Source organism: Nicotiana tomentosiformis, chromosome 4 (genome assembly GCF_000390325.3).
Source record: "Nicotiana tomentosiformis chromosome 4, ASM39032v3, whole genome shotgun sequence".
NCBI lineage: Eukaryota > Viridiplantae > Streptophyta > Magnoliopsida > Solanales > Solanaceae > Nicotiana > Nicotiana tomentosiformis.
Window position 1 is genome coordinate 1,278,715 of NC_090815.1, and position 16,888 is coordinate 1,295,602.

General features: G+C 33.8%; 3 protein-coding genes across 3 annotated transcripts; 1 reads left to right on the forward strand and 2 right to left on the reverse strand.

The window, feature by feature from the left end:
* Positions 1 to 5,216: 5,216 nt before the first annotated feature.
* On the reverse strand, positions 5,217 to 8,592 carry LOC104103734 (putative disease resistance RPP13-like protein 3). The gene is made up of 2 exons (XM_009611666.4): positions 5,683 to 8,592; positions 5,217 to 5,576 (listed from the first exon to the last, which is right to left on the reverse strand). Exon 1 carries the CDS (start codon positions 8,217 to 8,219, stop codon positions 7,320 to 7,322), a length of 900 nt encoding a protein of 299 aa, XP_009609961.1. The 5' UTR covers positions 8,220 to 8,592; the 3' UTR covers positions 5,217 to 5,576; positions 5,683 to 7,319.
* LOC104103739 (putative late blight resistance protein homolog R1B-13) lies at positions 5,720 to 7,303 on the reverse strand. The gene is made up of 4 exons (XM_070200346.1): positions 7,018 to 7,303; positions 6,756 to 6,881; positions 6,429 to 6,494; positions 5,720 to 6,333 (listed from the first exon to the last, which is right to left on the reverse strand). Exons 1-4 carry the CDS (start codon positions 7,301 to 7,303, stop codon positions 5,720 to 5,722), a joined length of 1,092 nt encoding a protein of 363 aa, XP_070056447.1.
* Positions 8,593 to 15,803: 7,211 nt separating the features above from the next.
* On the forward strand, positions 15,804 to 16,773 carry LOC138909164 (uncharacterized). Its single transcript, XM_070200348.1, has 4 exons — positions 15,804 to 16,038; positions 16,156 to 16,241; positions 16,320 to 16,433; positions 16,612 to 16,773. The coding sequence occupies exons 1-4, from the start codon at positions 15,804 to 15,806 to the stop codon at positions 16,771 to 16,773; spliced, it is 597 nt and encodes a 198-aa protein (XP_070056449.1).
* Positions 16,774 to 16,888: the final 115 nt, after the last annotated feature.

Sequence of the window (16,888 nt, forward strand, 5' to 3'; positions counted from 1 at the left end):
ATCACATCAAAGAAACCACATGGGAATATTTTTTCCATCTTACTAGAAATTACACGGATGTTCTGGTCCATTCGAAGTAGGTTTTCTTCCCTTAATGTGGTAGAACACAAGTCTTTGAAAAATAAACTAATTTCTGTGGTGGGTTTCCAAATTCTTTCAGGCAAACCACAAAATGAAATAGGCACTAAGGTCTCCATGAAAACATGGCAGTCATGACTTTTTAAATGGCTCAACTTCCCTACCTCCATATCTACTTTTTTTCTAAGATTCGACGCATAACCATCAGGCATCTTCAATTTCGTAACCCAATCACAAATTTGTCGTCTTTCCTCCAAAGTGAATGTGTAACTTGCGTTGGGCTTGAACACCTTACCTTTGTTTGCTATCTGCAAGTATAATTCAGGCCGCCTGCATTATTCTTGTAAGTCCATTCTAGCCTTCGGGTTATCTTTTGTCTTACCTTTAACATCCATCACTGTGTTGAACAAATTATCAAAATAATTCTTCTCAATATGCATGACATCAAGGTTGTGTCGGAGAAGATTATCCTTCCAATAAGGCAACTCCCAAAATATACTCTGTTTCGTCCAATTATGATTAACACCATATCCGGGGAATCTATAAGGTGGAGCCTCAGTAACTTTACTGAAGTTCTGGACCCTCTCCCAAATTTCCTCACCTGAAAGTATCGGAGGTGGAGAATCATATTCCACTTTATTATTTTTGAATGCATTTTTCATCCTTCTAAACTCATGATCATCAGGCAAGAATTGACGGTGACAATCAAACCATGATTGCTTTCGGCCATGTTTCAAAGTGAACGCTTTACTATTTTCCATGCAGTAAGGACAGCTAGCTTCCCAACAGTCATCCACCTAGACAACATTCTATACGCATGAAAATCATTAATAGTCCACATTAAATTAGCACGCAAATTAAAATTCTGCTTGGTTGATATGTCATATGTTTCAACACCATCATACCACAATTGTTTTAGCTCATCAATCAAAGGTTGCAAATATATATCAATCAAACTTTTCGGATTACGTGGACCGGGGATAATACAATTTAAAAATATATATGGACTAGTCATACACAACTCAGGTGGTAGATTATAAGGTGTAAGAAAGACAGGCCAACATGAATATGGTGTCGCAGATATAGAAAAAGGTGTGAAGCCATCCGCACACAGACCTAACCGAATGTTCCTTGGTTCACTAGCAAAATCTGGATATGTCCTATCAAAGTGCTTCTAAGCTTCTCCATCTGAAGGATGACACATAACACCAGGTGGTTTTCTATTTTTAAAGTGCCATCTCATATGAGGAGCAGAACTCATCGACGCATATAACCTCTTTAACCTAGGTATAAGAGGTAAATAATGCATCGCCTTGACAGCGATCATATTCCCGCTGGAAAGCCTCTTGAAACGAGGCTTTTCGCAAAATTTACAACTGTCTAAAGTTGCATCATCTTTATAATATAACATGCAACCATCTTCACAACAATCAATTCTCATTGACGAAAGTCCTAACTTAGAAACCAATCTCTTTGCCTTATAGAAATCACCAGGTAAGTTGATATTAGGGTCAACTAGTTCACTCATAAGGTCAATGAAAGAGTCCATGGCTGCTTGAGAAATATTCCAATTAGATTTGATACTTAGTAATCTAACTGCAACAGACAACTCAGAGTGCGGACTTCCTTCACGTAGTGGACGACTAGCTTCCTCTAACTGTTCATAAAAATGTTTTGCGTCATCATTAGGAGTTTGTTCAACATTTTCATTAGGCTCACTCCCAAAAGCATCCGCAACCATATCCTGAATTCTAGAATCAAGATTTGTATTCTCCACCGACCTACTACTTTCACCAACAACCATGTTATGAAATATCCCACGGCTACCATCGATCTCTCCATGATTAGTCCACACAAAGTAATTCTCTATAAACCCCTTCCTATAAAGATGAAGCTTAACTTCCTCCGATTTTTTAAATTTCATACAATCGCACCTGACACAAAGACACCTAATTACTCCTTCACTTTGGTATGGTAGAAGTGACATTGCATGTCTAATAAAGTCATCAACCCCTTCTACAAAATCCTCCCGCAATCCTCGCCGATTAGGATAATTTCTATTGTACATCCAAGTACGATATTCCATTTATACAAATAAAACAAGAACAAATTAATTTATTCTACAATTATAAATTAATTATATCTTTTTTAGTTAATTCAAGATAATTATTTTTTCCTAATTACACTAATATATATCCTAAAAGTTCAATTCATATCCAAAAGCTCCAATTCATATCTTAAAAGTTCAATTCATATCCTAAAAGTTCAATTCACAAGAACAAATCCTAAAAACTAAAATTTCAATTCATATCCTACGAGTTTAAACATAAACTAACTAAACTAAAGAAATTCAACCCATACCCTAAAAGTTCGATTCACAAGAACAAATTAATTTATTCTACAATTATAAATTAATTATATCTTTTTTAGTTAATTCAAGATAATTATTTTTTCCTAATTACACCAATTTATATCCTAAAAGTTCAATTCATATCCAAAAGGTCCAATTCATATCTTAAAAGTTCAATTCATATCCTAAAAGTTCAATTCACAAGAACAAATCCTAAAAACTAAAATTTCAATTCATATCCTACGAGTTTAAACATAAACTAACTAAACTAAAGAAATTCAACCCATACCCTAAAAGTTCGATTCACAAGAACAAATTAATTTATTCTACAATTATAAATTAATTATATCTTTTTTAGTTAATTCAAGATAATTATTTTTTCCTAATTACACCAATTTATATCCTAAAATTTCAATTCATATCCAAAAGGTCCAATTCATATCTTAAAAGTTCAATTCATATCCTAAAAGTTCAATTCACAAGAACAAATCCTAAAAACTAAAATTTCAATTCATATCCTACGAGTTTAAACATAAACTAACTAAACTAAAGAAATTCAACCCATACCCTAAAAGTTCGATTCACAAGAACAAATTAATTTATTCTACAATTATAAATTAATTATATCTTTTTTAGTTAATTCAAGATAATTATTTTTTTCTAATTACACCAATTTATATCCTAAAAGTTCAATTCATATCCAAAAGGTCCAATTCATATCTTAAAAGTTCAATTCATATCCTAAAAGTTCAATTCACAAGAACAAATCCTAAAAACTAAAATTTCAATTCATATCCTACGAGTTTAAACATAAACTAACTAAACTAAAGAAATTCAACCCATACCCTAAACTAAACTAATTCATAACTAATTGACTAATTAACAAAACTAATTAGTTAATAAAATTAATTAATAAAACTAATTAAAACAAGACCTAAACCCTAATCCTCAATAAAATGCAATGTTCAAATAATTAAAACACTAATCAATTGAAACTAATTCATAACTAATTAACAAAACCTAGAAATAATAAATAAATGGGTTGTAATTCAAACCTAGAATTTTTAGGAGATGGAGAAGGAGAGGGGCGGCAGTGGCAGTGGCAGCGGCGACGGCGACGGCTGGGCAGTGGCAACGCGGGGTGGGGAATGAGATTTATGTGAGGGAAATAGAGAAGGAGATGGAAAGGTTTTGAGTGAAGAGAGGGGAAAATTTCAGAGAAATGGGGGTTTCCCCCGTTTTTCAATTCTCTGATTTCAGAATTACCGACCAAAGTTGGTCGGTAATTTTGGTCGGTACATTAAGTGTTGACCGTTTGACCAAAAACCGACCAAATTAACTATTTAATTTTAATAAATTTTAATAGCATCTATCTAAGTAAATTTTCTAAGTTATAATTAAGTATGTGAGTAATTTCTCACACACACACATACACTATATTGTAATTGATGCTAATAACTTCTTTTTTCATTCGTTCATCACTAATAATGCATGACATAGATTAATCGATATATAGGTCGAGACGTTTTGATGAATCATCGATTAATATTCATCGATACATCTAAGTAGTTATAAGTCGATGAATCAATTTACAAATAGATATATTTGATGATAAAGTATATATACTAATTAGTATCTTCCCAAGTCTATCCCTAAAAGAACCCGACCCTGTGGTCCTAGCGCTTCGTGTTCTTATATATATATATATACACACACAAACACACTTCACTGTAATACTTTAACTATATATATAGCTTATTATAGTATATGTTAGTGTGTATATATTATAGCTTGTTAAAATTTGACCATGTTTGACCTATTAATTTAACTCATTTACTTAATACTAATAGCTTCTTTCGTTTATTTAATTTGTGATCCATATATATATATATATATATATATATATATATATATATATATATATATATATATATATATATATATATATATATATGTCAAAGATGTTTAGTTTTAATTCTTTTATTTTTCATTCATTCATCACTAATAATGCATGGCATAGCTAGATTAGTCGATATAAGTCGAGACGTTTTGTTTTTACTATTAGTCGATATAGGTCAAACGTTTTATTTTTAATATTTATCGATGCATCTAAGTAAGTTATAAGTCGATGAATCAATTTACAAATAGCATGTTATATATAGTATATGTGTATTCATTATTTGTATTACAAAAGTGTTAACGAATTATATTTATATTATTTAGATAGTAAATATAAAAGTAATTCGAAAGTTTGATCAATGTTGACGTAATAACCGACCAACTTTGGTCGGTTATTTTGCAAAAAATAACAATTACCGATCAAAGTTGCTCGGTAAATGCTTCCCCTACATTAACCGACCAACGTTGGTCGGTAATTTTAAATATAAATTCTTAAATATTATAAAATATTTTAAATAATAAAATAATTATTAAAATTTAAAAAATTGGATTCAGATTACCGACCAACGTTGGTCGGTAATCCAAAATTTTCTTGTCTGACCAGCTGGGTCAATTCGTTGACCAATTTACCGACCAACGTTGGTCGGTATTTAGTTTTAAAAAAATATAAAAAAAAATTTTCCCAGTTTCCGTCCAACCTATACGGTTTTTTGATCGCTTTTTTTGATCGATCAATGTTGGTCGGAAATAGTTGATCGGTTTTTAGCAGATTTTTAATAGTGATTATACTTGACAAAGGAAAACAGATTCAAGTGTGAGGTATCTGACGGAATAATTACGTGAAACCTCCAATGCATATTAGAAACCTTATTCATTTCGAACTATCACATAAAACAAAATAGATATTACATATACATTAATAGTTGTGGTTTACAAAATACTAAATCACAAATGGGTGAGACTTGCATTAAACATGGCTTATTCCTTAAAACACAAATTTAACAACCGATAAGGACATAAAAGTTTGAAAATATAAACTAAAAGGTTCCCATTGGGAATGGTCCCTCGAAATAAATAGTGGCGAAATCAGAAATTTTCGCAAAGGTAAAAAGTGAAAAACAAATTCCTAACAAAGGATATTCAGTATATATTATACACCTCTAAAACCTAATATTTTTTCGACAAAGATCGGTTAATTGACCACCCTCCGAATAATGTACCTTCGCCCTTGGAAATAAGCTTCAAAGCCCTGCATGGAAGATAAAAAAGTAGAAGTCATAATCTTAATTTCAAGGAGGTAACATTTTCACAAAGATTTGAGTAACAATTAATGTGAAGAATCAAATAAAACTTACTGCGAAGTTCATGGATTTCGACCTTAAGGGAAGTATTTCACATGTCTTGTTGTTCTTGTTTAATCTTTCTTGCAGAATCCTCAGCAGTAGTGTTGCAATAATGTAACTCAATTGACTCCAAACTACAAATTTCCCCAAAATCTGTCGGAATTTGTTTGAGGTAGTGGCAATTATTGAGAACAAGGCGTTTTAGATTTGGGAAGTTATCACTGCTAGCTTCCCAATGATGAAAGAAAGTTGTAGTTGCAATTAACAAAAGCTTTAGGCTTTCGAACTTGTCTTCATCACTTAATCTCCATACGCCACCCTTGACTGCATTATATTTAAGTTTGAGCTCTTCAAGATTTGGCAACATGGCAAGAGTTGATATGTCTTTCCAAGGAAAACGGAACTCATATAAAGTCAACCTCTTAAGTGATGTTGGGAAAACAAACATTTTGATGGAGATAGGTTTCGGAACATCATACTCCCAACACTTCAATGTTACGAGTTTTGTCAAGTTGGACATATCGATGAGGCGATTGGCCATACCCTCTCTCCTAGATGAAATTTCATAGACAACCAATCTCTTTAAATTGGGAATGCGAGAAAAGACTTCAGTTGTACAACTTAAAGAACAGAGACCAGAAAGTTCCTCTAGATTTGGCATCCCTATCACAAGATGATGTTGATCTCGAATACTAAATGTATATGCCTCAAGTTATTCATCACCCATATCTTCCCTGGTGAAGTTGTAAGAAGTCTACCTTTTCCCCCATGATTAATTAGAGTTTGCAAATTCTGAAGCTCTGAGATTGATTCAGGAATATCGCCTGAAAAAAAAACTTGGAGATATCTCAAATGAAATAACTTTGTGATCTCGAGTGGAAATGTACGGAACCTTTCAACTTTATTGAAGATCGCCAACACCCTGAGAAGCTTGAAACGGGAGAAAAAATCACGTAATATATAATGACGCCGGGTTATGCGTGCAATGCCCAGAAGGCTGTCAAGAAACTCGTAAAAGGGTAAAAAAGTTTCCATTGATGTAGAAAATACATAGATAGATCTGGCAACAGGGGGTAATAGCTTACGACAAGCATCAACTGAATGGTGTTCGGTTTGAAAACTGAAGCGACGGACAATGTGCTTTTCTTTTGGAAGAGTAGGGACGGGTAGCTCATCCCTCTCCATATGCATAAACTTTGTCATTTTAGCTTCTATCAAACAGAATTCACGCAGTAGATCATGCATTCCACATGTTCTTATTTCACCATTGAATCTCCTTTTTATAGCCATTACCCATAGAAAGAAAGCAAGGTTTGAGGTGATTAGGCAAGTGGTGATAACTCAAACCGAGCACTCCTAAGCATTTATCTGGTTGACTAGCAACTATATCACCTAATGTTCGGGCAACATCCTTCCAACTTTCTAATGTCATGTCCATTTTAGAGAGATGCCCTGCAATCACTGAAATTGTCAAGGGTAGTCCTTGGCATTTTTCTACTATTTTCTTTCCAATTTTTTCCAACTCAGGAGGATAATCCTTTTCTGGTCCAAACACCTTATCACGAAGTAACTTCCAACTGTTTTCTAAAGTCAGGAGGTTCATCTCATGAGAGCTACTAGTATTTGCATACATCGCTACCTCTGTTTCCCTAGTAGTCAATAAGATTCTGACTCCCATTGTTGTAATTTGGAAATATTCCTCTTATACTATCCCAAACATCCCTACTCCAAATATCATCAACAACAACAAGGTATCTTGGACCCTTTAGGTTTTTCTGCACTAGGTCAGGTAACTCACAGTCATCCATAGTATCATAATCATTTACTTTGACAATATTTGTTTGTTTCGAAATGCAATGTAAAGCATCTAACAACACATTTCTACTGCGATATTCTTGAGATATTGTAACCCAAACACGAATGTCAAAATGATACCTGATTGGGAGATTATCATAAGCTTTTCTACCGAGCGTTGTTTTACCAATGCAACCCATGCCAGATATTGTGACAATGTCTAGATCCGACGGTGGTCCTGTCAATCTTTTAACTATGATCTCCAAGTCATCATCAAGTCCCTGCACGATATCATCTTCCAAATTTCCCAGCATTAGATTACTTCTAGAAGAAGTGCCAATCCTGGAATCTAGAGTAGATTCAAGAATTAGATTATCATCAGCGTCATGAGTACTTGTGCTAAAATCGGAAACAATTTCCATCAATTCTTTCTTTGTTATATCCATTTTTTCAACAATTGGGAGCAAATCCTGGTGTTGTAAAATTCCAAATGTCCAGCTTAAGCCTCTGATGATTTGAAAAATCTTCACCTCAACAACATCTTCTGCATCACTAGCAGCAACTCTTATTTTTTCCTCCAAAGATTTGATTTTTTCAGGGTCAAACCTACTCTTGCTAAGTTTTTCAAGGACATTTAGAATATATTCAGCAGTAGCACGAAGAGATTCGAGCGTATTAGCAGTTTGATTATGAAAGAGTTCTGGGTTTCGTTGCTCAAGAGTTTGAAGAAGAGAAATTACAGCAGCACTAGCCATCAAATCAAGAATCAGATTGTGGAAATGATAGCAAGAAGAGAAAATGACTTGGAATGTATTTATTGCCAGGTTAATATGGAGAGGAAAGGACAAAAGAATTGTTAGAGTATAGAGGATTTAATAAAAGATATCAAATACGCTTTTTTGTTTTGTGGGATTATATTAGAGAAAAGAAAATAAGGAGATAGCACAAAAGTTTTCACTTGGAAAACCCTTCACAACTAAGAAAAAGTAATAAATTTAAAAGATCAAAATCATATAAACATAGATAAAGAAATTCAAAGTTAACACTCGAGTATCACAAAGTTTTCGAACACTTTTTGTAATATCCCAATATAAAAAATGCACAGCTCTTTAACTATTTTTCGCTCAAATTATAGTATTAGTCTATGTGACTTGATATCCAAAATGAGGTGGAGTGGGTGACCCCTATTTATAGCGGAAGGATAATAATGTAGGCTGCCTTGGGTGCGTAAATGTTTAACGGGCAGATATCACATTCCCGAAACTATTTATATTCAGTAGTCGCACACATTTATAAAATTTATATATTTTTTATATATAACGTAATAATATATATATATATATAAATAATACATAAAATATTTATTTATTCGACTATTATTTTAAGAGCAACTATACAATATCATTTTTCAATTTTTAATCCCATAACTTGTTGTATAAGACCCTACCATGTTAGTGTTTATCAATAAATTATTTTGACGTACTAAAAAAAGATAAGTCATTGCCCGTGGAATCAGATCTGTTAAGATATGTTGAAGAGTAGGAACAATAAATACTTTATCCATTTTCATTTGATTAAAGTTTTTTAAAATATTTTCTTTCTTTTGATAGACATTTTTTTACCTGACTAAAACACACCAATTTGTTTATTTGGCTGCTAAGGAAATAAAAAATGTGAACTGCCTTGGATAGTTGGATGTGGCAATTTTTTTAACCCACAACTTGTTGTATAACAACCTTGAAATTTACTAGTAAATTATTTGACTTCGTTTTTCCCAGTTGGGTGCGTGGAATCAGATCGGTCGACTTATGTAGAGGAGTAGGTATAAAATTCTCCCATCCATTTTCATTTGATTAATGTTTTCTTTAATATTTTTTCTTTCTTTACTATTTATTTAAAATGCACCAATTTGTTTAATTGCTTTGATTGGAGTAAACAAGAACATCTTTACAGTTGACATAACGGAGACAGTATGTTGTTGTGTGGTGTTGGTGGAGATTCGTTATAATAGTTAGTGCTCTAAAAGGCTTTCTTTGGACTCGCCCCGACATATTGTAAATGCCCTGATGCTTACTTGGTGGGCTCAAATCTTGCGAGGCTTATACGCCAAGTGATACATGTCCTATTATGCTCTCCAAGCACGTCCGACGCTCAGGACTCGTTAATTTAATTTACTCCGACTGCAAAACCCCCCGAGGCTTATGTAGGTTCAGGGGTGACTCGACATAATATGGGGGCCTAAGGTGAAAAGAAAAAGTGAGGTTTAAATTTTTTAAATTATTTTTTACTCTTATAATTTATCGAAATCTAAAGAAGTTATAATCAGTTTTAATTATTGTCATTGTCTAACCAATTTGTTTAATCTCTCTTGTGTTATCATGTTGAACTTTATTGATTTAGTTTTGAAACAGTTTTTCAACCGAGGCAACTAATATAGAAATTATTAACGGTAATTGAATTAATATTTTTTATCTGGTTGAGTTTGCCAATTAGAGTATTCTTCTACTTATACAGTTTCTCTTAGCACTTTTAATTCTAAATATAAGTTGAAACAAATAATACTGTAGTAACTACTATATTTCAAGAGTCACTCAATGTTAAGGACGAAATTTAACAGTTACTTATCAAAGTAGCTTGAAAAATGTCCACAAAAGCACTCAAAGAATTAAGAGAAAACTATTCTAAACTAAAATTGTAAGAAGATCGATTTAAGTTGCGACGAATTAAAGACAAGAAACAACTAGTAACTACAATTTAAGATATGTATAACTTTTAACTATAACTATTTTAACCAAATAATTTAAAACTTCTATAATGCACAATTATTAAATATTATATGTATTATTTATAAATTTTGAGGCCCTAAATATTTTGGGGGCCTAAAGCCATTGCTTTAGTGGCCTTAAGCTCCAGCCGGCCCTGTGTAGGTTGTTTACATTAATGACAATACAACTAAAGATCTTGATAGCCTTATGGAAGGGCTAATAGGAAATCGAAAATGATCTAGAAATGCATACTAAATGTATATGGTGTTAAATTCAACCAAGCCAAAGTTATTCGGGGCTTGTTCTGCCCAACCTCATATTATTTTCGGTCTCTTTTCTCTCATGCTTCAAGTACTTTTAAATCTATATCTTTATCTCTCTTGCGGATGAAGTATTTTTCTCCCACCATAGTACCAGAAAACAGACGTAAGAGGAATGTTAAATAGCATAAATAGGTAAAAGTTAAAAATAATTCACTACTAAAAAAATAGTTGTTTACCGACGCAGCAATACCGACAGACTTTTTTCCATTGCTATTCCAAGGGACTTTCTGTTGGAGTCTCTCGCTACTTTTGAACTTTTTAATTTTTAATTTTTTTAAAAAATAACTGACGGACAACGCTCGGTAAATAATGATACTCTGACCAGTTAAAATTTAATTGGTCGTACCGATACACTCTGTCGGTAATTTACCGGCGGATTCTCTCGCAATATTTTGTATTTATTTTTTAATTATTTTTTAGATACTGACGGTGTCTCTCGGTGCATTTAAAAAAAAAAGATATCGACATACTCAATCGCTATTGCATTTACAAAATATTTTAAATTTTGTTCTTACAGTTGCGATGGACTTACGTCGGTAATTTAAATATATAATCTTATACATAATTATTTTGTATTTTTTATTACACAATAGGTAGGGAGGTCGTCGGTAAGTCCCTCAGTAAGTATTTACTTAATTATCTTAGTGGTGGATTAGCCTATTTATTGAAATTTACACTAAGTGGAACTGTATTCATGGTGATTACACTACTTAAAAATATATTAGTGATAATTAGCTTAGTAATTTACAATTACACAAAGTAAAAGTGAATTTGTAGTATCCTTAACTACATTGATTAACCTATACATTAATAATTACATACTAAGACGAAGTATATTAGTCGTTTCCGAAAGAAATATTAGTGATGGTTTATCTTATAAATTGATAATTATTGTAAGTAGAAGTGTATTAACGGTGTCCTTAAGTAACGTTAACAATTGATTATTATGCACACTGAAATATACTAGTACAATTTTATATATTACTACTAGCAAAGATTACATGCGTTTCACTAATGTTTGAGAACATATATGAAGAAAATGTTTACTATATAAAGTGTGTAGTTGTGGAAATAATGTTTTCATGTTGTATAGAAACTATATCTGTGATAAGTATTAGTAATTTGTAACTTGATAATTTTTCTCCACTTCTCTTTTGTGGATTACAAGGTATTGGGACATCCGCCACCGTGCAAAGTGAGGACCTTGAGGAGATACGCTACTAGAAATTCAGCAAAAACCGACCAACTTTGATCGGTCAAAAAACCGACCAAAGTTGGTCAGTTTTTCAAAATATTTTTTTTAATATTTTTTACGAAACCGACCAACTTTGGTCGGTTTTCTTTGGTGCAAAAATGCGGGAAACTATTTTTAAGTCCCGCGAAATTTATTTTTCAAGAAACCAACCAACTTTGGTCGTTTTTCAATTAAAATAAATAAAAAAATAATATTAAAAAAATCGACCAAAATTGGTTGGTTAATTCGGCCGGTCATTTTAAAAAACCGACCAACTTTGGTCGGTAATTTTATTTTTTAATAAAACCGACCAAAGTTTTCGTGCAAAAATACAATTAAAGAGTATAAATCAAATAAAAGACAGTCTTAAAATAAAATGCACCAATGGTCTAGTGGTAGAATAGTATTCTGCCACAGTACAGACCCCGGTTCGATTCTCAAATGGTGAATCTTTTGATTACATAATTAAAATACCGACCAACTTTGATCGGAAAAAACCGATCAACTTTGGTCAGTTATTTTTTCAATATTTGTTTAAAATTTAATTGACCGACCAAAGTTGGTCGGTATGCCTTTCCGACCTCTAAAATACTGTCCATACGTAAATGGTCGCGTTTTGGACGGTTATTGGCCATTACCGACCAAAGTTGGTCGGTTTTTACCGGATTTCTAGTAGTGACAGCGAACGATTCAATAACTTTCTAGGAACTATGCGGATGAACGAGAAAAAAAAAGGCATGAAGAGAAGAGTAGGACCGCACTTAGGAATGACATCGAGTCCCTCAAGGCTCAAGTGAACCACTTAATCGACCTGCACATTTATGAAGAGGATGAAAGTGATGGAAACAATATAAATGATGAAGAATATTAGGGGGAATCCGAAGATGAGGAGTGATTTTATGTTTGGTTGGATTGTTGTTCAGTTGGATGTTAACTTTGAATATTACATTTTGAAGTTTGGTTGGATAGTTTTGATGTTTGATGGGATAATTTGGATGTTTGGATATTTTATAAAGTTTTATTGTTGTTAATTTGTGTTTTATTTTGGTTGCATTTCTGTTTCTATCGTAATATTCTGGCTGACATTTAGTGCAACAAAAAATAAGCATTGCCTGCCAAAGATATATCAGATTTACCGAGGGACTTACCGACAAAGTCTTCGGAAAAAATATTTATTTGTCAATCCAAAATTCATACTTACCGAGGGAGTCTGTCGGTAGACTTAAAATAATTTTTTAAATCTTTTTGAACATACCGACGAATATCCGTCAGATATTTTTAATTTTTAAATTACTAAATTAAATTTCTAAATATACCGATGGTATCCATTGGTATTATTAAATTATTATTTTTAATTTACGGACAGACAACTGTCGTTATTGATATTATATTATTTTATAATATACCGACGGATATCCGTCGGCAAGTAAAATTATTTGACCAAATAGTGTTAGAAAGGTACCGATGGCTTTCCGATGGGGTCCATCGGTAATTACCGAGGGATTCTATCGATCACTTTTACCAAGAAAATATTTACCTACGTACCACTTACCGACGGACTTCCTTCGGGAAAGCTTTGTTACCGAGGGATGTCCCTCGGTAATTTGTGTCGGTAAACAGGTAATGTTTAGTAGTGGTTTGTTGTTGTTTGTATAAGCTATTGAATCCCCTTGACATAAAGAAAAATTCTAACGTAGCAATATCACACAATTATTAAACATCATATTCATGAAACAACATTAGAAAAACAATCTCCAGTATAAATTTTCTCTCTCTAGACATGAGCCCTCCTCTCAGCAGTAGCTGATATGGCGAGGAAGGAAATATCTAGAGGAGGGGGAGTATTGTACATCTCACCACAATAGGAAGAGACCTAAAAAGGTTCCGCAGTCATCGGAGGCGAAGAAATTTGGAAATGTCAATGCAATACAAGGTATAGCTCCATTAGAATTGGATGGAACTATGGCATCGACATCAACAATGGTGAAAAACACACCGGCAACGAAATCATGGGCAGATCTAATGGAGGAAGAGGAAAGTGAGTCGGAATCAGTAGGAAATTAAATCCATGCAAAGGCACAAACAGTAGGGGAAATTGGAGTGGAATTGTAGGGAAAGGAGAACGGAGTGAAGGGTATGACCTAACCAAGAAGGAAGGGGAGCAATTGAGGGGAAATATGAAAATTACAATGGAAGACATAAAAAATGAGAAAATCTATTGGAGATCTGCTATAATTTGTTACGTGCTGAGTTCAAATCCACCACAAACAGTTATGGATGGCTACTTAAAACGAGTATGGGGATAACTGAGAATAGATAAAATAGCCCAGGTAAACACGAGTGTTTTCATAGTAAGATTCCATTCAATGGAGAAGAAGGAGAAGGTGGTGGAGGAAAGAATTAGAATGCTTGACAAAAAGCCAATGGTGGTTAGACCATGGAGACCAGATATTGGACTTGACAAGCAGGTAGTTGATAAAATTCCTGTGTGAATTAGATTGATGAACCTGGATATCAAATAGTAGGGAGAAAATACTCTAAAAAAATAGCAGAAATGATTGGCAATCCTCTGAAAGTGACAGAGCAACAACATAAAAGGAGAGGTTGCAATATGCAAGAATTCTGGTTGAAGTAGAACCAAACCAGATGTATCTAGATATGGTGATGTTTGAGAATGGAATGAGGAGTGATCATTGAGCAAGAGGTTAGGTATGAATGGAAACGAGTGTTTTGTAAATCATGTGGCAACTTTGGATATGAAATCAGAGAATACAAGAAGCAATTAAGGCAGACCAAAAAGGTGGAGAAAATTAACAAGGAATCAGGCAATAGGAGAAATACAAATAGCTACAAGGAGAGGGAGGAACCAGATGAACAACAATAGAACATTGAAGCAAGTAACATCACTCCAACTGAAAATGGGAGTACCAAAGACAAACAGCAAGAGATACAGGGAATTAATTACGAATCAGGCAGGAAATAACAAAAAAGAGCCGGAAGCATGGAAAGTGGTACAGGGTAAAAAAAACATGGAAGGGTCGGGAAAACAATCAAAACACCTATGTTGCAGTAACACAACTGAACAAGAGGAATAATGGAAGGAATAAAGGTGGGGAGTGGTCTAATAAAAAGCAGATGGAATCACAAGGAAATGGTAATAAATCAGGGAAGGATGGGGGACCTAACCCCCACCCCCTAATGGATAGCATTAGTTTTTGGAACACCAGGGGCCTAAACAGGACAACCAAGCAGAAGGAAGTGAATCTATTCCCTCAAAGACAACATGTTGGACTGTTTGGGCTCTTGAAAACAAAGATTAAGAGAGCTAAGGCAAATCAAGCTTCTCTTAATCTTTGTACAGGGTGGTTGTATACTACAAATCACTCTAAATATAATGCAGGTAGAATTTGGCTATTGTGGAAGCCTCAAATCTTCACTATAAAAGTGAAAATGGTGACATAACAACTTTTACATGGTATGATTACTCATAGTAGCACAGGTAAGGTGATTAATGTGACAATGGTGTGTGGATTCAATAATCCAGCACTAAGGTCTGACTTGTGGAGAGACATAAGGATGATAGCTAATCAAATGATAGGGGCATGTGCAATTATGGTAGATTTCAACTCTTTACTCAATCAAGAGGATAGAGTGGGAAGTAAGGTGACTTATGTAGAAATAAAGGAGTTTAAAGAGTGTGTTGAGTAATGTGGACTAAAAGAATTAAAATCATTGGGGTGTTTTTATACATGGAGCAATATACAAGATGGTCAGGATAGAGTGCTAAGTAGGATTGACACGGTGATCACCAATATTGACTAGGTGAATAAGTTGCCAGCATCTGAGGTTCGTTATATGCCAGCAGGAGTATATGATCATGGTCCTACAATGATCAAATGGGAGGGAAATGACACACCTAAGATGAGGATATTTAGATACTACAACATGTGGAGCATGGGCAATTCATACATGACAAGAGTGGAGGGTAGATGGAGATAACCAATAAAGGGGACTAACATGTTTAAAGTAGTGGGGAAATTAAACAGACTTAAAAAGGTATTACTAAAGTTGAATAAAGACAAGTTTGCAGAAGTGGAGAAACAGGAAGATGTAAGCATGGAAAAGCTGGTAGAGTGTCAAGACAAAATACAAAAGGAACTCGTGAATGAAATGATATTCAAAGAGGAGAAAAAGTTGACGAAGCAATACATATACTGGAAGGAAGCAAAAATAAACTACTTGCAGCAGAAGAGTAAAATACAATAACTTAAATATGGAGACATGAACACAAGCTATTTTCACTTGGTGATCATGAAAAAGACAGCAGCAAGCAGGATATTCACAATTCAGAACATGTAAGGAGAAACAGTTCAATCAACAGATGCAGTAGCTGATGCTTTCAGTGAATTCTATACAAGGCTATTGGGCACTGACCAGCAGAGCAGAGATCATGTGGCAAGCCACATAGTCAAATAAGGACAGATTATTTTAGAAGAATAAATGATCTAGTTGATAAGAGATTTTTCACAAAAGGAAGTTAAAGAAGCATTATGTGATATAGAAGGGACAAAGGCATCAGGCCCTGATGGGTATGTCAGCCAATTTTTCAAAGACAGCAGCAAGCAGGATATTCACAATTCAGAACAGGTAAGGAGAAACAGTTCAATCAACAGATGCAATAGCTGATTCTTTCAGTGAATTCTATACAAGGCTATTGGGCACTGACCAGCAGAGCAGAGATCTTGTGGCAAGCCGCATAGTCAAATAAGGACAGATTATTTCAGAAGAATAAATGATCTAGTTGATAAGAGATTTTTCACAAAAGGAAGTTAAAGAAGCATTATGGGATGTAGAAGGGACAAAGGAACCAGGCCTTGATAGGTATGGCAGCCAATTTATCAAGGATAGCTGGACCATTATAGGTGAGGATGTCACTGCAGCCGTGCTGGAATTTTTTTCAATCTGGAAAAATGCTCAAAGCTCTTAAAGTACAATGATCACCCTCATACCAAAAACCTCTCATGCTGCAATAGTTGAAGATTATAAACCTATAGCATGTTGTAATGTGGTGTACAAGATAATCTCAAAGATATTGTGTAATA